The 24264-nt window shown below is 38.4% G+C and overlaps 1 protein-coding gene across 1 annotated transcript in view; it reads right to left on the bottom strand.

Moving 5' to 3' along the window:
- HEPHL1 (hephaestin like 1) overlaps positions 1–24264 on the bottom strand; it is a 93205-nt gene that overhangs the window by 29089 nt on the left and 39852 nt on the right. Inside the window, 5 exon segments of the mRNA XM_033420360.2 lie at positions 12864–13014; positions 16182–16393; positions 17983–18114; positions 18259–18365; positions 18367–18387. Of these exon segments, the coding sequence (XP_033276251.2) occupies positions 12864–13014; positions 16182–16393; positions 17983–18114; positions 18259–18365; positions 18367–18387 (623 nt within the window).

The raw sequence follows: 24264 nt of genomic DNA, 5'->3' as shown, positions 1-24264 counted from the left end.
ATAAAGAGTATCATCCTTGCAAAAATATTTACAGACTTCGTTAATTTTCTCGAAGTCTTTTTTAAAGGTCTTGATATGAAAATCATTTTCTTTTGAGGTTCTTATCCTGTCATCTCCCTTGTTAAGTGTCTTTTCCTCAGTTATTTATTTAATTTTGTCAGATCCTCATTTGCAAATGGCTTTGCATTTGATTCTAGAAGTTATCACACATCTCTTCACTGATTTCATGGATCTTGCATCATTTGAAAAAATTGCAGTTGATTGACATTATACTTGCATGTCTAGTCAGTGGAGAGGGATTTTGGGGTGGGGGGAAGGGACACTAAGTTATAAGAGGTTGGCCCTTGAGTAAATAATTTGGCCTTATGATAACTTTGATTTCCGTTCCCCAATAAAATAACTGACAGAACTTTGAATAATGATCACTTAGATATGAAAACATTTTGTATCTCCAGAAATGCAAATTGTTTTTCTCTTTTACATCAACCTCAATCCATCAATAGTGGTTACCTGGAGCAGTGCCTTGAGAAGAATTGAGAAACCACATTCCCACTCTGGCGGATGAATGCCGTGATTGAATAGCACTGAAGGGTGACTGCACCTAATTATGTCTCATGCTTGGTGGCCCTTAGAGAGATATTCCCACTCCCACTCCTTCTAATGCCCATTCATCATGTACATGAATGATCTGTTACAATCTCATTGTCAAATAAAATTACTTTTTGTTTCTTTATCTGCAGAATTAGGGGTGCTTGGTAATTTTACTCAAATATCTGGAATTATTAGTAGAAATTCCAAGAAGCCCTGGGGCTGCTGAGAAGAATATCACATTTTCTGAAAAAAATCTTTGATAATGCTCTTGCAAATAAACTAAGTCTTGTCTGTTGAATGTTAAAGAGATATCATTGTAGATTGTGATGCTAATAATTTAGTCCTTGGCTGGCTGGTAGAGAATCCTCGGTTGCCTTGGAGCTCTAGTTTAAAGCCTCTCTTTCCCGGGAATTCGCTTGTGGTCCACTGGTTAGGACTCGGTGCTCTCACTGCCAAGGGCCTGAGGGCCTGGGTCAGGGAACTAAGATCCCACAAGCCAAACAGCGTGCCCCCAACACCCCCAAAAAGCCTCTCTTTCTGGAACATTCATTCAGACATTCAACAAACAGCGTTGAATATAGACTATATAATACGAGCAATGCAAAGAATTGTATGCTATATAAGGCATTTTCTCTTTGGTATTGTTGCCAGCTTTCTTTCTCCCACTCATGCAAGCAAGACTGGAGACAAAATTTAATTTATAATTAATGTGAAATTTAAGGTAAAACATGTAATTTTCCTTGAATTTTGCTTGAAAAATGACATATTCTACATGTTCAAAATATACAAATGTATTTCAAATTGCCAAACCAGGATGGGACTGGATTTGACATGGTCCATTATATTGTTTTTTGTTTTCTATATACAGGCCTCTCATGATAAATTTCTTTTGCAACCTAGCTTCTCCACTAAGGAATTATTATGTTTCCTAATTTATAGTTGAGTTTACCTTTTCTATTGGCTACTAGAGAGGTAGGAACTACATTTTGTATTCAGTTATAACAAAATTTTTCATAGAAGATGATATTGAAGGTGCACTATTCCATGCTTTCCATTGGTCCAAGAGGGGACTCTGTTGGAACAGAACATCCAGGACCACAGGAGTCTGAGCTGGTGCTGTGCATCACTTGGAACCTTGAACTGTTTTTGGACTTCCTTGGGAGAGAGGGAAAGTGCTATTTCATTATTTTCCCATAATGTTTCCCATAATTTTTCCCATAATGTTTAATAAACATTTGTTTATTGTTTCCCAATAATCAGATGTTATGCTTGGTCCTAAGACAAGGCCTGTTATCTCGCCGTGCTTGCTTTAAACACTGAAGAAAATTTTTATTGAAGTATATTTGATTTACAATATTATACTAGCTTTAGGTGTACAACATAGTGATTCAATATTTTTATACATTATACTACATTTAAAGTTATTACAAAATAATGGCAATATTTCCCTGTGTTGTACAATATATCCTTATAGCTTATTTATTTTATTCATAGTAGTTATTTTCTCTTAATCCCATAGCCTTATCTTGCCCCTTCACCCTTCCCTCTCCCCACTGGTAACCCCTAGTTTATTCTCTATGTCTGAGTCTGTTTCTATTTTGTTATATACATTCATTTGTTTTACTTTTTAGATTCCACATATAAGTGAAACATACAGTATTTGTATTTCTCTGTCTGACTTATTTCAGTAAGCATAATACTCTCTAGGACCATCCACATAGTAGCAAATGGCAGAATTTCATTCCTTTTTATGACTGAGTTTTATTTCCTCCTATATATATATATATATACCATGTCTTTATCCATTTCATCTCTTCATGGACACTTAGGTTGCTTCCATATCTTGGCAATTGTAAATAATGTTGCTATGAACATTGGAGTGCATGTATCTTTTCTTTTCTTTCTTTTTTTAAATTTTTTGACTACGCCATGTGGCGTGCAGGATCTTAGTTACCCTTCCAGGGATCGAAGCTGGGCCCCCGCATTGGAAGTGCAGAGTCTTAACCACTGGACCACCAGGGAAGTCCTGAATGTATCTTTTCGAATTAGTGGTTTGGGGTTTTTTTGTTTGTTTGTTTGGATATATATATACCCAGGAGTGGAATAGCTGGGTCATATGGTAGTTCTATTTTTAGGTTTTTGAGACACTTCCATACTGTTTTCCACAGTGGCTGTACCAATTTACATTCCCACCAACTGTGTAGGAGGGTTTCCTTTTCTCCACATCCTCGCCAACATTTGCTATTTGTGTTCTTTTTGATAATAGGTGTTCTGACAGGTGTGAGGTGATATCTCATTGTGGTTTTGATTTGCATTTCTCAGATGACTAGCAACATTGAACATCTTTTCACGTGCCTGTTGGCCATCTGCATTTCCTCGTTGGAAAAGTGTCTACTCAGTTCTTCTGCCCATTTTTAATCAGGTTGTTTGCTTCTTTGATTTTGAGTTGTAAAAGCTGTTTATATATGTTGGCTATTAATCCCTTATCAGGCATATCATTTGCAAATATTTTCTCCCATTCAGTAGGTTGTCTTTCCATTTTATTGATGATTTCCTTTGCTGTGCAAAAGCTTTTACATTTAGTTGGATCCAATTTGTTTAGTTTAGCTTTTATTTCCTTTAATTTAGGAGGCAGATCCAAAAAACTATTGTTGGGATTTATGTCAAAGAGTGTTCTGCGAATGTTTTTCTCTAGGAGTTTCATTGTATCCAGTCTTACATTTAGATCTTTAATCTATCTTAATTTTATTTTCATATATGGTGTTATAGAATGTTCTAATTTCATTCCTTTACATGTAGCTTTCCAGTTTTCCCAGAACCACTTATTGAAGAGACTGTCTTCTCTCCGTTGTATACTCTTGCCCCCTTTGTCATAGAGTAATTGACCATAAGTGCGTGGGTGCATTTCTGGGCTCACTACTCTCTTCTGTGGATCTATGTGTCTGTTTATGTGCCAGTACCAAACTGTTTTGATTCCTATAGCTTTGTATATTGTCTGATGTCAGGGAGCATAAATCCTCCAGTTCTGTTCTTTCTTGAGATTTGGGGTCTTTTGTGTTCCCATATAAATTTTAAAATTATTTGTTCTATGCTCAACATCACTAATTATTGGAGAAATGCAAATAAAAACTACAATGAGATATCACCTCACACTGGTCAGAATGGCCATCATCAAAAAAATCTACCAATAATAAATGCTGGAGAGGGTGTGAAGAAAAGGGAACCCTCCTACACTGTTGGTGGAAATGTAAATTGGTACAGCCACTATAAGATACATGCACCCCAAAGTTCATTGCAGCACTATTTACAACAGCGAGGTCATGGAAACAACTTAAATGTCCATTGACAGGTGAATAGATAAAGAAGATGTGGTACATATATACAATAGACTATTACTCATCCATAAAACAGAAGGAAATAATGCCATTTGCAGTGACATGGATGGAACTAGATATTGTCATACTGAGTGAAGTATGTCAGACAAAGACAAATATATGATTTCGCTTATATGTGGAATCTAAAAAAATGGTACAAATGAACCTATTTACAAAACAGAAATAGAGTCACAGATGTAGAAAACAAACTTATGGTTACCAAGGTGGAAAGGGAGGAAGGGATAAATTGGGAGATTGGGATTGACGTATACACACTACTATAAATAAAATAGATAACTAATAAAAACGTACTGTGTAGCGCAAGGAACTCTACTCAATACTCTGTAATGACCTATATGAGAATGGAATCTAAAAATAGTGGATATATGTATAATTTATTCACTTTGCTGTACAGCAGAAACTAACACATTATAAATCAGCTATACTCTAATAAAAATTAATTTTTTAATGTGATTAAACTGGAATAAAAGAAAAAATAATAAAATTATTTGTTCTAGTTCTGTGAAAAATACCCTTGGTATTTTTATAGGAATTGCATTGAATCTGTAGATTGCCTTGAGTAGAATGGTCATTTTAACATATTGATTCTTACTATCCAAGAACACATCTTTCCATCTGTTTTTGTTGTCTTCAATTTCTTTCACCAGCGTCATAGTTTTCTGGGTACAGGTCCTTTACCTCCTGGGGTAGGTTCATTCCTAGGTATTTTATTATTTTTGATGTGATGGTAAGTGAGATTGTTTCCTTGATTTCTTTTTCTTATAATGCATTGTTAGTGTGTATAAATACAACAGATTTCTATATATTCATTTTATATTCTGCAACTTTACTGAATTCATTGATGAGCTCTAGTAGTTTTCTGGTAATGTCTTTAGGATTTTCTAAGTATAGTATCATGCCATCTGCAAACAATGACATTTTGACTTCTTCCTTTCCAATTTGAATGCCTTTTATTTCTTTTTCTTCTCTGATTGCTGTGGCTAGGACTTCCAATACTTTATTGAATAAAAGTGGTGAGAGTGGGCATCATTGTCTTGTTCCTGATCTTAGAGGAAATGCTTTCAGCTTTTCACAACTGAGTATGATGTTAGCTGTGGAGCTGTCATATATGGCCTTAATTATGTTGAGGTATGTTCCCTCTATGCCAACTTTCTGGAGAATTTTTATCATAAATGAGTGTTGAGTTTTGTCAAAAGCTTTTTCTGCATCTATTGAGGTGATCATATAATTTTTACATTTCAGTTTCTTAATGTGGTACATCACATCAATCTAGTAGTTCTGCGTCTTTATTCCCATCTTGCCCCTAGCTTCTTCATGACCATTTTTTGTTTGTTTGTTTAAGATTCCATATATATGTGTTAGCATACAGTATTTGTTTTTCTCTTTCTGACTTACTTCACTCTGTATGACAGACTCTAGATCCATCCACCTCACTACAAATAACGCAATTTCCTTTCTTTTTATGGCTCAGTAATATTCCATTGTATATATGTGTCACATCTTCTTCATCCATTCATCTGTTGATGGACACTTAGGTTGCTTCCATGTCCTGGCTATTGTAAATAGAGCTGCAATGAACATTGTGGTACATGACTCTTTTTGAACTATGGTTTTCTCAGGGTATATGCCCAGTAGTGGGATTGCTGGGTCGTATGGTAGTTCTATTTTTAGCTTTTTAAGGAACCTCCATACTGTTCTCCATAGTGGCTGTATCAGTTTACATTCCCACCAACAGTGCAAGAGGGCTCACTTTTCTCCACAGCCTCTCCAGCATTTATTGTTTGTAGATTTTTTGATGATGCCCCTTCTGATCAGTGTGAGATGATATCTCATTGTAGTTTTGACTTGCATTTCTCTAATGATTAATGATACTGAGCATACTTTCATGTGTTTGCTGGCAACCTGCATATCTTCTTTGGAGAAATGTCTATTTAGGTCTTCTGCCCATTTTTGGATTGGGTTTTTTGTTTTTTTCATATTGAGCTGCATAAGCTGCTTGTAAATTGTAGAGATTAATCCTTTGTCAGTTGCTTCATTAGCAAATATTTTCTCCCATTCTGAGGGTTGTCTTTTCATCCTATTTATGACTTCCTTTGCTGTGCAAAAGCTATTAAGTTTCATCAGGTCACATTTGTTTATTTTTGTTTTTATTTCCATTTCTCTAGGAAGTGGGTGAAAAAGGATCTTGCTGTGATTTATGTCATAGAGTGTCCTGCCTATGTTTTCCTCTAAGAGTATGATAGTGTCTCGCCTTACATTTAGGTCTTTAATCCATTTTGAGTTTATTTTTGTGTATGGTGTTAGAAAGTCTTCTAACTTCATTCTTTTACATGTAGCTGTCCAGTTTTCCCAGCACCACTTATTGAAGAGGTTGTTTTTTCTCCACTGTATATTCTTGCCTCCTTTATAAAAGATAAGGTGACCATATGTACGTGGGTTTGTCTCTGGGATTTCTATCCTGTTCCATTGATTTATATTTCTGTTTTTGTGCCAGTACTATACTGTCTTGATTACTGTAGCTTTGTAGTATAATCTGAAGTCAGGGAGCCTGATTCCTCCAGCTCCGTTTTTCTTTCTCAAGACTGCTTTTGCTATTTGGGGTCTTTTGTGTTTCCATACATATTGTGAAATTTTTTGTTCTAGTTCTGTGAAAAATGCCAGTGGTAGTTTGACAGGGATTGCACTGAATCTGTAGATTGCTTGGGGTAGTATAGTCATTTTCACAATGTTGATTCTTCCAATCCAAGAACATGGTATATCTCTCCATCTGTTGGTATCATCTTTAATTTCTTTCATCAGTGTCTTATAATTTTCTGCATACAGGTCTTTTGTCTCCTTAGGTAGGTTTATTCCTAGATATTTTATTCTTTTTGTTGCAGTTGTAAACGGGAGTGTTTTCTGAATTTCACTTTTAGATTTTTCATCATTAGCGTATAGGAATACAAGAGATTTCTGTGCATTAATTTTGTATCCTGCTACTTTACCAAATTCATTGATTAACTCTAGTAGTTTTCTGGTAGCATCTCTAGGATACTCTATGTATAGTCATATACTATATGTCATATACATATATGACATATACATACTCTATGTATATGTCATCTGCAAACAGTGACAGCTTTATTTCTTCTTTTCCAATTTGCATTCCTTTTATTTCTTTTTCTTCTCTGATTGCTCTGGCTAAAACTTCCAAAACTATAATAGTGGTGAGAGTGGGCAACCTTGTCTTGTTCCTGATCTTAGTGGAAATGGTTTCAGTTTTTCACCATTGAGGAGGATTTTGGCTGCGGGTTTGTTATATATGGCCTTTATTGTGTTGAGGTAAGTTCCCTCTATGACTACTTTCTGGAGGATTTTTATCATAAATGGGTATTGAATTTTGTCAAAACCTTTCTCTGCATCTATTGAGATGATCATATTGTTTTCCTCCTTCAATTTGTTAATATGGTGTATCACATTGATTGATTTGAGCATATTGAAGAAGTCTTGCATTCCTGGGATAACCCCCACTTGATCATGGTGTATGATCCTTTTAATGTGCTGTTGGATTCTGTTTGCTAGTATTTTGTTGAGGAGTTTTACATCTATGTTTATCAGTGATATTGGCCTGTAGTTTTCTTTCTTTGTGACATCTCTGTCTGGTTTTGGTGTCAGGCTGATGGTGGCCTCGTAGAATGAGTTTGGGAGTGTTCCTCCCTCTGCTATATTTTGGAAGAGTTTGAGAAGGATAGATGTTAGCTCTTCTCTAAATGTTTGATAGAATTCGCCTGTGAAGTTATCTGGTCCTGGGCTTTTGTTTGTTGGAAGATTTTTAACCACAGTTTCAATTTCAGTGCTTGTGATTTGTCTGTTCATATTTTCTATTTCTTCCTGGTTCAGTCTTGGCATGTTGTGCATTTCTAAGAAATTGTCCATTTCTTCCAGGTTGTCCATTTTATTGGCATAGAATTTCTTGTAGTAATTTCTCATGATCCTTTGTATTTCTGCAGTGTCACTTGTTACTTCTCCTTTTTCTTTCCTAATTCTATTTTTTGAGTCTTCTCCCTTTTTTTCTTGATGAGTCCGGTGAATGGTTTATCAATTTTGTTTAACTTCTCAAAGAACCAGCTTTTAGTTTTCTTGATCTTTGCTATTGTTTCCTACATTTCTTTTTCATTTATTTCTGATCTGATTTTTATGATTCCTTTCCTTCTGCTAACTTTGGGGTTTTTGTTCTTCTTTCTCTAATTGCTTTAGGTGCAAGGTTAGGTTGTTTATTTGAGATGTTTCCTGTTTCTTACGGTAGGATTGTATTGCTATAAACTTCCCTGTTAGAACTGCTTTTGCTGCGTCCCATAGGTTTTGGGTCGTCGTGTTTTCATTGTCATTTGTTTCTAGGTATTTTTTGATTTTCTTTTTGATTTCTTCAGTGATCTCTTGGTTATTAAGCAGTGTATTGTTTAGCCTCCACGTGTTTGTATTTTTTACAGTTTTTCCCTGTAATTGATATCTAGTCTCATAGCATTGTGGTCGGAAAAGATACTTGATAAGATTTCAATTTTCTTAAATTTATCAAGGCTTGATCTGTGACCCAAGATATGATCTATCCTGGAGAATGTTCCATGAGCACTTGAGAAAAATGTGTATTCTGTTGTTTTTGGATGGAATGGCCTATAAATATCAATTAAGTCCATCTTGTTTAATGTATCATTTAAAGCTTCTGTTTCCTTCTTTATTTTCATTTTGGATGATGTGTCCATTGGTGAAAGTGGGGTGTTAAAGTCCCCTACTCTGCTTGTGTTACTGTCGATTTCCCCTTTTATGGCTGTTAGTATTTGCCTTATGTATTGAGGTTCTTCTATGTTGGGTGCATAAATATTTACAATTGTTATATCTTCTTCTTGGATCGATCCCTTGATCATTATGTAGTGTCCTTCTTTGTCTCTTGTAATAGTCTTTATTTTAAAGTGTATTTTGTCTGATATGAGAATTGCTACCCCAGCTTTCTTCTGATTTCCATTTTCATGGAATATCTTTTTGCATTCCCTCACTTTCAGTCTGTATGTGTCCCTAGGTCTGAAGTTGGTCTCTTGTAGACAGCATATATACGAGTTTTGTTTTTGTATACATTCAGCCAGTCTATGTCTTTCAGTTGGAGCACTTAATCCATTTACATTTAAGTGTTTATCAATATGTATGTTCCTATTACCATTTTCTTAATTGTTTTGGGTTTGTGATTGTAGGTCTTTTCCTTCTCTTGTGTTTCCTGCCTGGTGAAGTTCCTTTAGCATTTGTTGTAAAGCTGGTTTGGTGGTGCTGAATTCTCTTAGCTTTTGCTTGTCTATACAGGTTTTAATTTCTCTGTCAAATCTGAATGAGATCCTTGTTGGGTAGAGTAATCTTGGTTGTAGGTTTTTCCCCTTCATCACTTTAGATATGTCCTGCTCCTCCCTTCTGGCTTACAGAGTTTCTGCTGAACGATCAGCTGTTAACCTTATGGGGATTCCCTTGTATGTTATTTGTTGTTTTTCCCTTGTTGCTTTTAATACTTTTTCTTTGTATTTAATTTTTGATAGTTTGATTAATATGTGTCTTGGTGTGTTTCTCCTTGGATTTATCCTACATAGGACTCTCTGTGCTTCCTGGACTTGATTAACTATTTCCTTTCTCATATTATGGAAGTTTTCAACTATAATCTCTTCAAATATTTTCTCAGTCCCTTTCTTTTTCTCTTCTTCTTCTGGGACTCCTATAATTCGAATGTTGGTGCGTTTAATGTTGTCCCAGAGGTCTCCGAGACTGTTCTCAACTCTTTTCATTCTTTGTTCTTTATTCTGCTCTGCAGTAGTTATTTCCACTATTTTATCTTCCAGGTCACTTATTCATTCTTCTGTCTCAGTTATTCTGCTCTTGATCCCTTCTAGAGAATTTTTAATTACATTCATTGTGCTGTTCATCACTGTTTGTTTGCTCTTTAGTTCTTCTAGTTCCTTGTTAAACATTTCTTGTATTTTCTCCATTCTATTTCCAAGATTTTGGATCATCTTTATTATCATTATTCTGAGTTTTTTTCAGGTAGACTGCCTATTTCCTCTTCATTTATTAGGTCTGGTGGGTTTTTACCTTGCTCCTTCATCTGCTCTGAGTTTCTCTTTCTTCTCATTTTGCTTAACTTACTGTGTTTGGCGTCTCCTTTTCACAGGCTGCAGGTTCGTAGTTCCCGTTGTTTTTGGTATCTGCCCCCAATGGCTAAGGTTGGTTCACTGTGTTGTGTAGGCTTCCTGGTGGAGGGGGCTAGTGCCTGTGTTCTGGTAAATGAGACTGGATCTTGTCTTTCTGGTGGGCAGGTCCACGTCTGGTGCTGTGTTTTGGGGTGTCTGTGGGCTTATTATGATTTTAGGTAGCCTCTCTGGTAATGGGTAGGGTTGTGTTCCTGTCTTGTTAGTTGTTTGGCATAGGGTGTCCAGCACTGTAGCTTGCTGGTTGTTGAGTGGAGCTGGGTCTTGGCATTGAGATGGAGATCTCTGGGAGATTTTCACCATTTGATATTACATGGAGCTGGGAGGTCTCTTGTGGACCAATGTCCTGAACTTGGCTCTCCCACCCCAGAGGCACAGCCCTAATGCCTGGCTCGGACACCAAGAGCCTGTCCTCCACATGGCTCAGAATAAAAGGGAGAAAAAAAAGAAAGAAAGGAAGAAGAAGGTAAAATAAAATAGTTACTAAAATAAAAAATAATTATTAAAAATAATTTTTAAAGTAATTTAAAAAAAGAAAGAAAGAAGAGAGCAACCATACCATAAACAAGTCCACCAATGATAACCAGTGCTAAAAACTATACTAAAAAAACCAAAAAGACGGACAGACAGAACCCTAGGAGAAATGGTAAAAGCAAAGCTATACAGACAAAATCACACACAGAAACATACACAAACACACTCACAGAAGGAGAAAAAGGAAAAAATACATATATATATCACTGCTCCTAAAGTCCACCTCCTCAATTTGGGATGTTTCGTTGTCTATTCAGGTATTCCACAGATGCAGGGTACATCAAGTTGATTGTGGAGATTTAATCTGCTGCTCCTGAGGCTGCTGGGAGAGATTTCCCTTTCTCTTCTTTGTTCGCACAGCTCCTGGGGTTCAGCTTTGGATTTGGACCTGCCTCTGCGTGTAGGTTGCCTGAGGGCATCTGTTCTTCGCTCAGGATGGGGTTAAAGGAGCAGCTGATTGGGGGGCTCTGGCTCTCTCAGGCCAGGGGGACAGAGGGGGACAGAGTGTGGGACAAGCCTGCGACAGCAGAGGCCAGCATGACATTGCACCAGCCTGCGGCGCGCCGTGTGTTCTCCCGGGGAAGTTGTCCCTGGATCACGGGACTCTGGCAGTGGCGGGCTGCACAGGCTCCTGGGAAGGGAGTTGTGTATAGTGCCCTGTGCTCGCACATACACTTCTTGGTGGCAGCAGCAGCAGCCTTAGCGTCTCATGCCCGTCTCTGGGGTCCGCGCTGTTAGCCGCGGCTCGCGCCCATCTCTGGAGCTCCTTTAAGCAGCGCTCTTAATCCCCTCTCTTCGCGCAACAGGAAACAAAGAGGGAAGAAAAATTCTCCTGTGTCTTCGGCAGCTCCAGACTTTTTCCTGGACTCCCTCCCAGCTAGCTGTGGCGCATTAGCCCCTTCAGGGTGTGTTCACGCAGCCAACCCCAGTCCTCTCCCTGGGATCTGTCCTCCGAAGCCCGAGCGTCAGCTCCCAGCCCCCGTCCGTCCCGGCAGGTGAGCAGACAAGCCTCTTGGGCTGGTGAGTGCTGGTCCGCACCGATCCTCTGTGCGGGAATCTCTCCGCTTTGCCCTCAGCACCCCTGTTGCTGCGCTCTCCTCTGTGGCTCTGAAGCTTCCCCCCATCGCCACCCGCAGTCTCCCCCCGGGGGGGCTTCCTAGTGTGTGGAAACCTTTCCTCCTTCACAGCTCCCTCCCACTGGTGCAGGTCCCGTCCCTATTCTTTTCTCTCTGTTTTTTCTTTTTTCTTTTGCCCTACCCAGGTACGTGGGGAGTTTCTTGCCTTTTGGGAGGTCCGAGGTCTTCTGCGAGCGTTCAGTAGGTGTTCTGTAGGAGTTGTTTCACGTGTAGATTTATTTCTGATGTATCTGTGGGGAGGAAAGTGATCTTCACGTCTTACTCTTCTGCCATCTTCCTCTGTATCCTGTAGATGTGGTTTTGATGTGTTTGTGGGAGGAGATGAGTTCCACATTCTCCTACTCCACCACCTTGATCTCTTCCCTCTAGGCATTTTTGTTGACTCCACACTCTGGTGGCCATTTGAGTTTGGACTCTTGTGCATTACTCTGCCACCTTGGGTAATCTCTCCAAGACTAACAAGAATCCCATGTTACACCAATTACAATGTGGGTTTGCTATTGTTAACAGCTGATATAAAAGAGACAGAGAAGGATAATTAACTAATTTCTCCTACATGAAGATCTTGGATAGGAATGGCTAATGTTTTACAAATTAACACTTTAGATAGTTATACATACAACTTGTTAAGAGATGCCTTGCTGGATAATAATTATCTCCAACTATCAGCTGGATTATCAGACTTAATGACATTATTGCAAACCCAAGGGAGGGCATTTTGTCAGTAATTTTCTACATTTATGATGTACTGCGATCTTTGCTAGTTCAAATTTTATATTGCTTTACCTAAGGCTTTAGAAATATTAAGTTTCACATCTCTAGAGACAGGGAGGTTTCACCATACCTTGTGCGTCTGAAGCCACGAAATATTTTACTCATGACCAAGAACAATACCCAAGAAACCAAACTTAAGATAAAGCATTCCAAACATTTTCACTTCAAATGCAATTATAACTTTCCTTTACAGGAGGGAAAAACATTTTTCATACCATGCATTCGGTTGGACTTCACAAACTCTTTGTCCTCCTTGTCAACACTGAAGGGACGCCAGGTAAACTTCTGAATATTTTCATCAAGATACCTGCTCAGATTCTCATCAAAGACTGTGAATAATAGGTAAAATTCCTTGTCTATTCCATTCTACAGAGAAGAAAGAAATGAATGTATTAAAGTACAGCTTGGAGGACTTCTTAGCTCTACTTCACTTTCAAAATTAACACAAAGTAAATTAGGGTCAATGTCAGCCATAGATTTACTAGGTCATTTTGTAAATCAGGATTCTGATAAATTCATTCTACACCCAACATCTTCCTCATTATATCCTTCTCCCTGTCCTCGTGACCTCCTCAGAGGAAATAAGTCATTGCTCAGAAGCTTTCCTTCCCTGTGGTACTCCTATTTTCAGGCTGGTCATCACTGACTTATTTTCCTTACCCTAGACTCCAAGTCCTGGCCTCGGCCTCTCTCTCTGGCCTCATCTCCGTGTATTCACCCCCTAACTTATTCCAGCTACCCTGGCCTTTTGCTCTTCTGTGAACACACCAACTTCATTCCTGCCTCAGGGCCTTTGTATGTGCTGTTCCCATTGTCTAGGAGGTTCTCCTAGGTCTTGCCTGGCTCACTCCTTTATTCTGTTCCATTCCCTACACAAACATCACCTCGTCAGAGTGCCCTTCCCTGACCACCCTATACAAAACAGTCACTCATCTTCCATCCTGCCTGCAAACTCACTCACTTTACTTTACCACACTTTACTTTTCTTCATAGCACTTATCTCCACCTGAAATTATATTTTATTTATGCACTTATATTTTCTGATGTTGCCCCACTTCAATGTAGGTTTTGTGAGAGTAGGGAAGTTTTGGGTCCCTCTCTGTATCCCCAGCTCCAACAAAAATGACTGGAAAAGTAGGCACTCAATAGGTGTTTTTAAGTGAAATAATGAATTCATGTAATCCATGGACTTTGCTATGTTATGTTAATTTGAGTTGAAATTCAGGGGTTACCTCCCACTGTGTATATTCCTAATCCATCTTTTTTGAGCATGTCTGACCAAACAACATCTTGAACTGCTGAAATCTACTTTTCTTTAAAGCTGAACCAGAGAGGTAACTGTATTTTCTGTCCCTCAACCATCTTCCCTTCTTTAATGTGCTCCCTTCCAATCTACCCTTCATCCTGCTGCCTGCTCCAGAAGGATCCTCAGCAGATCATATCTCTCTACTTAATCTGGAGAATACAATCTAAACTCACAGTGATCAGTCCCTGCCTACCTGTTCAGCCTCATCTCTCAACCCTTCCCTCCTGGCACTTGAACCGAAGTAAGGCCAAGATCCTTGCAGCAATCTGAACTTGCTAGGTTCAGCAAGTCTCTGTCCTTTATGCGTGTACCCCCTCAACTTTGATGGTCTCCCACTGTAATCCAACTTCAAGGGTCAGCTTAGCTGTCCCACCCCTGTGAAGCTTTAACTCTTCATTGAAGATAAGGGTATTCTTTGCTTTATGTTCTTACTATACCTTATGTACACTTACTGCTTTTATCACATGGTGTTTTAGAAAGCAATAATTTAAGATCATTGGCTATGGAAAGAAACAATATAGGCTTAAAATTTTTCAAAATACAATATAAAAAATTGGGGGGCAGACAAGGGGTCAAACATATTTTAAAAGATCTTGGGTTCTAGTGCCATTCTGCTTACATGCTGTGAAAACTGGGACAAATGACTTGTCTTCTCTAAGTCCTAATTCCCTCATTTGCAAACTGAGGATATGAGTAGTCCCTACTTCATGTGTTTTTGGAAGGTAAATTAGATACTATAGGTAGAACACTCAAAACAACATCTGGCAAATACTAAGTACTCAATGTTAACTGTTATTAACTGTGATTGCAATTGTCCACAAGATGAGAAGGAACCATTGAAAGGAGTTCACTTGAAGAATCTCATCATCTGAGAGCTATTTGGAATGTAACTGGGTCTATAAAAGTGGGATATTAGCCCAGGAAGTTAGAAGGTAAGTGATAGGACCCTGTGTAATGATTAATTTTATGTGCCAACTTGACTGGGCTATAGGGTGCCCAGATATTTGGTCAAACCTTATTCTAGCTGTTTCCATGAGGGTGTGCTTGGATGAGATTAACATTTGATTCAGTAGACTGAGTAAAGCAGATTGCCCTCCTTAATGTGGGTGGGCCTCATCCAATCAGTTGAAGGCCTTAGCACAACAACAAAAAGTCTGACCCCCTCACAAGTAAATGGGGATTCCTCCTGCTTTTGAACTGGAACAACAGCTTTTTCCTGCCTTTGGACTCAAACTCAAACACAGGCTCCTCCTGGGTCTTGAGCCTGATGGCCTTTTGGGTCTCCCGGGTCTCTTTCTGTGACTCACCCTGCAGATCTTGAAACTTGTCATCCTCCCTAGTCATGTGAGCCAACTCCTTATAATAGTTTTCTTTCTATCTATATACACATCCTAATGGTTCTTTTTCTCTACAGAACTAGGATTAATGCCAAATATTACAAAATATACCATTTAAATAAATAGCTTGCTGTTTCTGCTTGGTAAAGTAATTTAAAATGGTTAAATGGCTGGCTTTTCCTTTTGTCATCAATGTGTTTAATATCATGCAGACATAGCTTGAAATGCTATGCTTTGCCACACTAATCAGTGTGGCTTAATCGAAACTTCTAAGTTGGGACTTGCAAGAAACAATCTACTTGCTTTCTAGTTCCTTTGGTCATAGTGACTAATTTCTAGATTACAGTGGTGAGCTACAGGGGTTCTCAAACTTGGCTGCACATTGGAGTCACCTGGAGATTCTGAGTTAATTGGTCTGGAACACCTGAATAAAGGATGTTTACAAGGTCCCCAGGTGATTCCAATGTGTGGCCAAGTTTGAGAAAACTTGCTGCCCCAAAAGATCCCAATTTGCATTTCATATAGATCTCTGAAGCTTCTAGAATCAAAGCAATGCACAGGGAAAGAGACCCACCAAATTCCAGCCACAACAAGCAGAAATCCTGGTTTTCTACTTGGGCATATGTAACTTTCAGATCTTAAATTTACATTTAAGATCTGAAAATTAAAAGTTTAATTACATTAAAATTACCTTAAATTAAAATTCAGATGTTACATTTAGGAAAAACAAAATAAAATAAAATCCTCATTTAGTAGAAGTCAATTTCACGAGCAATGAGGAAAAATCACTTTTTGTAACTGACTCTTTATTAATATTTACCCTCTAGCCATATTACTGATCTCTCTCACATACAACCCTGAGAAAAACTTGGTGACCTTTGATGGCCTACCTGTGTCCCATCAGCATTGAGAATGCCCTTCTTACAGACTAGCAAAGGCCCTACAAGGCCAGAGCTGGTGTCGTTGATTGGCTCAACAGCTGAGAAGTAAAGATAGGTCAGACAGGGGGGATCATCAGCTGTTGGGCTTATGCTTTCAGGCACCGTCCACCTGTATGTGAAAGTTTCACCTGGCTTAACGTGTGCCCCTGGCTTCAGAAATCCTGAGGAGATAAATGAAACAGTTATTCAAAGCAACAGCCAAGAACACTAAACTTGTCACACTGGGTCTTCCAGCCCTGGTATGTCTCTCTCTGATGAAGTACTTTGTGGAAGGACAGTTATTTTCACTGTATCCTACCAGGGAGGCCACTGCCATAATCTGCTGTTTCATGAGATAGAAGCTTATATCAAAGGATTATCTTCTTCACAGATTACATTTAAGATCTTCACAGATACTACTTCTTACTCAATTACCAGGTTTAGCAAATGTTAGAAGAGCGATAATTGCCCATTTATATATTAATATATAAATGTAAATTCATAAAATATCATTGAGTACCTTCCATGTGGAATATATTATACTTGGCCTTGCAGAGGATACCCCAATAAGTTAAACAAGAGACCTATCTTTAAAGAGTTTGAAATCTAGAAGGTTGATCTAGGAATAACCCAAATAACTACAAGTTAGAGGAGGTAAGCGAAGGCCCAAGGTAACGAAGCTGATAAATGGCAGGTCTGGGATTCAAATTCAGGGCTGTCTGATTCCAAAGACTTTGCACTTAGCCCTCACATTATATTGCCAGATGAACACATTGAATCTCTCCAACTAGACTGGGGCCAGAGACTTTCTGTATCTTGTCCAGAGCCTGGCAAAAAGGTGCCCAGTAAGTTTTCTGAATTAAACAATAGAAAATGTGGACATTTGTGCTGTCACTAGTGTTCTTCCTGCACACACACAAAAGTCATTGTGAGCATTTTGACCAAGGAAGAGACTGCAGGCACAGGAAATGTTGCTGCAGCAGGGGGAGGAGAGGGTGGGTGTAGAGAGGGGGAATACTCCCTCCATTCCTTCCTTCTCTGTCCCCTCCCCATCACCTGCTCTGGACTGTGACTGGCCTCATACTTAGGCATGAAGAAGTAAGTATCCCAGGAGTCATGATGTCTGTTGTAGTGATGGGGAAGGCTTCCAACGCGACCAGGAGTTTCCCAAAAGCAGTATAATGAATGGAAGGATAATTCCTGCAGCCACTGGGTAGAAGATGCCTTTATTACATGTAGAGAGTCTGTGCTACATACTCTGTGATTGGGAGAGGCCGTGTATGATGGTAAGCGCATAATACTGGTTTTAAATAAATATTTGTCGATAGGGACAAAGCAAAGACCACGTGTAAGATTTTGATTTCAACAAAACATTGGAAATCAGAGTTCCCTTTCAGCCTTCAGCCACAGATCCCATCCAAATGCAGCAGAAAAGCTCTCCATCTTAGAGAAGTGGGGGCGACTGTGAAAGCAGATCACTTTGAGATTTATTACATTACTGAGGGAAAAGGAAAGGCATTAACACTTCCTAAGTACCTACTGTGGGCCAGACCCTGTCCTAAATTCTCTCCATCCTTTCCCAAAGCCCTATGAGGTGAGTGTCATTGTCTGCATTTGAAAGGTGAGAAGAATAAGGTTCAGAAATTTGAAATAGCTGCTCAAGCTCACAGGGCTGGTAAGTAAAGGGACCAGGATTTGAACCAGGTCTGTCCAGTTCTAAGTCCTTTGCTCACTCATCCTGTTTCCTACCAAGGCTGAGGCTGGGACTTACCATCTACATTTGGGGCTGCATCAGAGGCCTTGTCATAGATCACACCGTGGGGCAAAATACTGTAGACCTTGTCGGCTTTGTTAGCAAAGGTCACTAACAGAGTATCACCCACCTCTGCCTTGATGATGGGACCTAAGAAATATTAAGAGAAGGAGAGGTAAGAGGATGAAAAGAGAGAAGTGGATAGGAACAGGAGAAGAGTCATTCCATGTTAGGTGTGCATGTCCTACTAAAACATTTCCCCTGTTCAAAACATGACGGATGGTTTCACTGTACCAAGAATTCCAAGGTGGGCTTCTGCCTCAGAGAGTCTTTTTCTTCGAGTAAAAGTTGCATCAACATACTCTATATACTGAGCCTTCCAATATTTTCCTCCTATTCTGTGTGAAGTAGAGCTCAGAGTCACTGTGGAAAGAATAGGAAGTTGGCTGAGATTACACCTCTGCATATCCACCAAGTGCCGTAATTATGGAACTTTATTGTATTGCCTTTAGCCCATTTATCCACCCTTATCTCCAGAAAAGATAGCACAGTCTTCAACAAAGTTCCCAGGAATAGTCAACCTCCTTAAAAGTCTTCAGAAGCTGTTTGATGCTCAAGCTCATTTCTCTCTTAGCCATTGTACTTTCTTCCCCAGAGGTCCAGCTACTGAAGAAGGCACAGGCAAACTCCTTCATTATCAATATTGGTGTCCCAGAATGGTGTCCTACAAAGTAACCAAGAGCTAACTGGTTTCTCTGCAGAATAAGCATCCCTCTATCTCTTGCTGATGTCAATATGAATAGACTCTGCATAGAGTATGCTCTGATATCTGGCATGATTAAGGAATGGAGCATCTAGTTAATAAAATAATTTAATCAATGGAATTACCATACAAACTATATACATGAAATACCAAATTTCAAAGTTGTGAAATACGATGATATAACATCCAATTAGTACGATCTCTATTCTATTTCTGTCAATCGTGCCATCACTGTTGCAGATGTGCAGGCTTTGTCTTCTTTTTCTGCCTCAACTCCTTATCCTGTTCATCCTGACTTTGCAACCTTTTATTTTGCACCCTTCCTTTTCTTCATCTTCATTTCTCCATCTTTTCCTTTCCTTTCTTCCCACGGTCACAACCCCAGTACATGCATGTCCTCCTCACCTTGTGCTTGGACCATTATATAAACCTCCTAACTGTGCACGCAGCATCCTCTATCTCACATTGGCTCACGCTTCTTTTTTTTTTTACCTGTTTTAAAATTGCATTTTTTTGAATTTTTTTTTATATAGGAGGTTCTTATTAGCTATCTATTTTATACATATTAGTGTATATATGTCAGTCCCAATCTCCCAATTCATCCCACCCCCGCCCCCCGCAGCTTTCCCCCCTTGGTGTCCATACATTCAATTTTTTTCTCAGCATACACACTACTACTACATTAATCTTCAAAATAGTAATTTTTATTGTCATTTTACTTGCTCCAAAATCTTCAGTTGCTTCCAATTGCCAATCAAGTAAAGTTTAAATGATTGGAGGACCTCTGCAATGGATATCCAGTTTACCCCAATTCTCTCTGCATTGCTCTATGTGAGTGCCCGTTCCCCATGCAAATCCCCCACACCAGGCATTCACTCTCTGATCTAATCACTCTGCTTTATGGCAGATGCTTTGCATTAACCCCGGCATCTAAAATTTCCCTCTCTTTACAATTCACTTATATAAATTCTACCATTCTTTAAGACCCTACTTAAGTTCCACTTCCTCTGTGAAGTCTTTCTGGTAATCGTAGCTCTCTCTGAATGTGCAGAGAACTCACTGTCTGGACAACTCATCTAAATCTTATTTGTAACTTGCAAAATCACTTGTCTTCTCCTGTGCATTCAGCATCTTTCTCTACCTGAGATTGGGAACATTATCTTAGACCTCCCTGGATCCCTTATGTCACTTAGTACATTGTGCTGTCCCATATTACATTAAATATTGATTGAATATAGCTTAATATTTCATATTTTATAAGGAGCTTCTGAATTCTGGAAGGCTTCTCAGAAATAATTTTCAATGTTAATTTTCATTATTTTGTTTATGGAGAAATACTGGTCAATAGAGAATGTTCATATCAAAGAGTTTTTCATATATGGTCCACACAAATTCTTTAGGCAAGCCTCAAGTGCATTGGTTTGGTGGAAGAATGAATGAATGAATGAAATTTACAATGAAAGAAACAAAGGGTATCTTATTGACCACAAAGACAATTTTTAAAACACTCCCTCAAACATTAAAAGGATTATAGGATAGATTCTTGCTGGGGATGCAGGCCCAGATGGCCGCAGGAAGCCAAGGGTACAGCATTACATTTAGTCTTCATGTCTCCATAGGCTCCTCTTGGCTGTGACAATTTCTCATACTTCCCTCATTTTTGGTGACCTTGACAATGTTGAGGACTACTGCCCTGTTCTAAACCCTCAGAGTCTTCTGCTTCCGCTGGCAGAAAGGGAAAAAGACAGTGGAGGAGCCACTTCAGATTCATAAAAATGAAAGTGAGGGGATGGAAAAAGATATTCCATGCAAATGGAAATCAGAAGAAAGCTGGAGTAGCAATTCTCATATCAGACAAAATAGACTTTAAAATAAAGACTATTACAAGAGACAAAGAAGGACACTACATAATGATCAAGGGATCGATCCAAGAAGAAGATATAACAATTGTAAATATTTATGCACCCAACATAGGAGCACCTCAATACATAAGGCAAATACTAACAGCCATAAAAGGGGAAATCAACAGTAACACAATTATCGCAGGAGACTTTAACACCCCACGTTCACCAATGGACACATCATCCAAAATGAAAATAAAGAAGGAAACAGAAGCTTTAAATGATACATTAAACAAGATGGACTTAATTGATATTTATAGGACATTCCATCCAAAAACAACAGAATACACCTTCTTCTCACGTGCTCATGGAACATTCTCCAGGATAGATCATATCTTGGGTCACAAATCAAACCTTGGTAAATTTAAGAAAAGTGAAATCATATCAAGTATCTTTTCTGATCACAATGCTATGAGACTAAATATCAATAACAGGAAAAAATCTGTAAAAAATACAAATACATGGAGGCTAAACAGTACGCTACTTAATAACCAAGAGATAACTGAAGAAATCAAAAAGTACCTAGAAACAAAGGACAATGAAAACACGACGACCCAAAATCTATGGGATGCAGCAAAAGCAGTTCTAAGAGGGAAGATTATAGCGATACAATCCTACCTCAAGAAACAAGAAACATCTCAAATAGACAACCTAACCTTACACATAAAGTAATTAGAGAAAGAACAGAAAAACCCCAAAGTTAGCAGAAGGAAAGAAATCATAAAGATCAGATCAGAAATAAATGAAAAAGAAATGTAGGAAACAATAGCAAAGATCAATAAAACTAAAAGCTGGTTCTTTGAGGAGATAAACAAAGTTGATAAACCATTCACCAGACTCATCAAGAAAAAAAGGGAGAAGACTCAAATCAATAGAATTAGAAATGAAAAAGGAGAAGTAACAAGTGACACTGCAGAAATACAAAAGATCATTAGAGATTACTACAAGCAACTCTATGCCAATAAAATGGACAACCTGGAAGAAATGGACAAATACTTAGAAAAGCACAACTTCTGAGACTAAACCAGGAAGAAATAGAAAATATAAACAGAAAAATCACAAGCAGTGAATTTGAGACTGGGATTAAAAATCTTCCAACAAACAAAAGCCCAGGACCAGATGGCTTCACAGGCGAATTCTATCAAGCATTTAGAGAAAAGCTAACACCTATCCTTCTCAAACTCTTCCAAAATATAGCAAAGGGAGGAACACTCCCAAACTCATTCTACAAGGCCACCATCAGCCTGATACCAAAGCCAGACAAAATCTCACAAAGAGAGAAAACTACAGGTCAATATCACTGATATGAACACATATGCAAAAATCCTCAACAAAATACTAGCAAACAGAATCCAAAAGCACATTAAAAGGATTATACACCATGATCAAGTGGGGTTTATACAAGAAATGCAAGGATTCTTCAATATGCGCAAATCAATCAATCTGATACACCATATTAACAAATTGAAGGAGAAAAACCATATGATCATCTCAATAGATGCAGAAAAAGCTTTTGACAAAATTCAACATCCATTTATGATAAAAACCCTCCAGAAAGTAGGCATAGAGGGAACTTACCTCAACATAATAAAGGTCATATATGACAAACCCACAGCCAACATCGTTCTCAATGGTGAAAAACTGCAAGCATTTCCACTAAGATCAGGAACAAGGCAAGGCTGCCCACTCTTACCACTATTATTCAACATAGTTTTGGAAATTTTAGCCACAGCAATCAGAGAATTAAAATAAATAAAAGGAATCTAAAGCAGAAAGGAAGAAGTAAAGCTGTCACTGTTTGCAGATGACATGATACTATACACAGAGAATCCTAAAGATGCCACCAGAAAACTACTAGAGCTAATCGATGAATTTGGTAAAGTTGTAGGATACAAAATTAATGCACAGAAATCTCTTGCATTCCTACATACTAACGACGAAAAATCTGAAAGAGAAATTAAGGAAAGACTCCCACTTACCACTGCAACAAAAAGAATAAAATACCTAGGAATAAACCTACCGAAGGAGACAAAAGACCTGTATGCGGAAAACCATAACACACTGATGAAAGAAATTAAAGATGATACAAACAGATGGAGAGATATACCATTTTCTTAGATTAGAACTGGAACAAAAAATTTCACAATATGTATGGAAACACAAAAGATCCCCAAATAGCCAAGGCAATCTTGAGAAAGTAAAATGGAGGAATCAGGCTCCCTGATTTCAGACTATACTACAAAGCTACAGTAATCAAGACAGTCTGGTACTGGCACAAAAACAGAAATATACATCAATGGAACAGGATAGAAAGCTCAGAGATAAACCATGCACATCTGGTCACCTTATTTTTGATAAAGGAGTCATAAACATACAATGGAGAAAAGACAGCCTCTTCAATAAGTGATGCTGGGAAAACTAGACAGCTACATGTAAAAGAATGAAATTAGAACACTCCCTAACACCATACACAAAAATAAACTCAAAATGAATTAAAGACCTAAGTGTAAGGCCAGACACTCTAAAACTCTTAGAGGAAAACATAGGCAGAATACTCTATGACATAAATCACAGCAAGATCCTTTTTCACCCACCTCCTAGAGAAATGGAAATAAAAACAAAAATAAACAAATGGGACCTAATGAAACTTAATAGCTTTTGCATAGCAAAGGAAACCATAAACAAGATAAAAGGCAAACCTCAAAATGGGAGAAAACATTTGCAAATGAAGCAACTGACAAATGATTAATCTCCAAAATTTGCAAACAGCTCATGCAGCTCAATATCAATAAAAACAAACAACCCAATCAAAAATGGGCAGAAGACCTAAATAGACATTCCTCCAAAGAAGAGATACAGATTGCCAACAAACACATGAAAGGATGCTCAACATCACTAGTCATTAGAGAAATGCAAATCAAAACTACAATGAGGTATCACCTCACACCAGTCAGAATGGCCATCATCAAAAAATCTACAAACAGTAAATGCTGGAAAGGGTGTGGAGAAAGGGAGCCCTGTTGCACTGTTGGTGGTAATGTAAGTTGATACAGCCATTATGGAGAACAGTATGAAGGTTCCTTAAAATACTAAAATAGAACTACCATATGACTCTGCAATCCCACTACTGGATATACCCTGAGATAACCATAATTCCCAAAGAGTCATGTACCACAGTGTTCATTGCAGCTCTATTTACAATAGTCAGGACATGGAAGCAACCTATGTGTCCATCAACAGATGATTGGATAAAGAAGATGTGGCTCATATATACAATGGAATATTACTGAGCCATAAAAAGAAACGAAATTGAGTTATTTGTAGTGAGGTGGATGGACCTAGAGTCTGTCATACACAGTGAAGTAAGTCAAAAAGAGAAAAACAAATACCGTATGCTAACACATATATATGGGATCTAAAAAAAAAAGAAAAAAAAGGTTCTGAAGAACCTAGGGGCAGGACAGGAATAAAGACATGGACGTAGAGAATGGACTTGAGGACATGGGGAGGGGGAAGGGTAAGCTGGGACGAAATGAGAGAGTGCCATGGACATATATACACTACCAAATGTAAAATAGACAGGTAGTGGGAAGCAGCTACATAGCACAGGGAGATCAGCTCGGTGCTTTGTGACCA

Source organism: Orcinus orca, chromosome 8, assembly GCF_937001465.1.
Source record: "Orcinus orca chromosome 8, mOrcOrc1.1, whole genome shotgun sequence".
Classification (NCBI taxonomy): Eukaryota; Metazoa; Chordata; class Mammalia; order Artiodactyla; family Delphinidae; genus Orcinus; species Orcinus orca.
The sequence above is the reverse complement of the archived record's forward strand: the minus strand, read 5'-3'. Positions and strand labels throughout refer to the sequence as shown.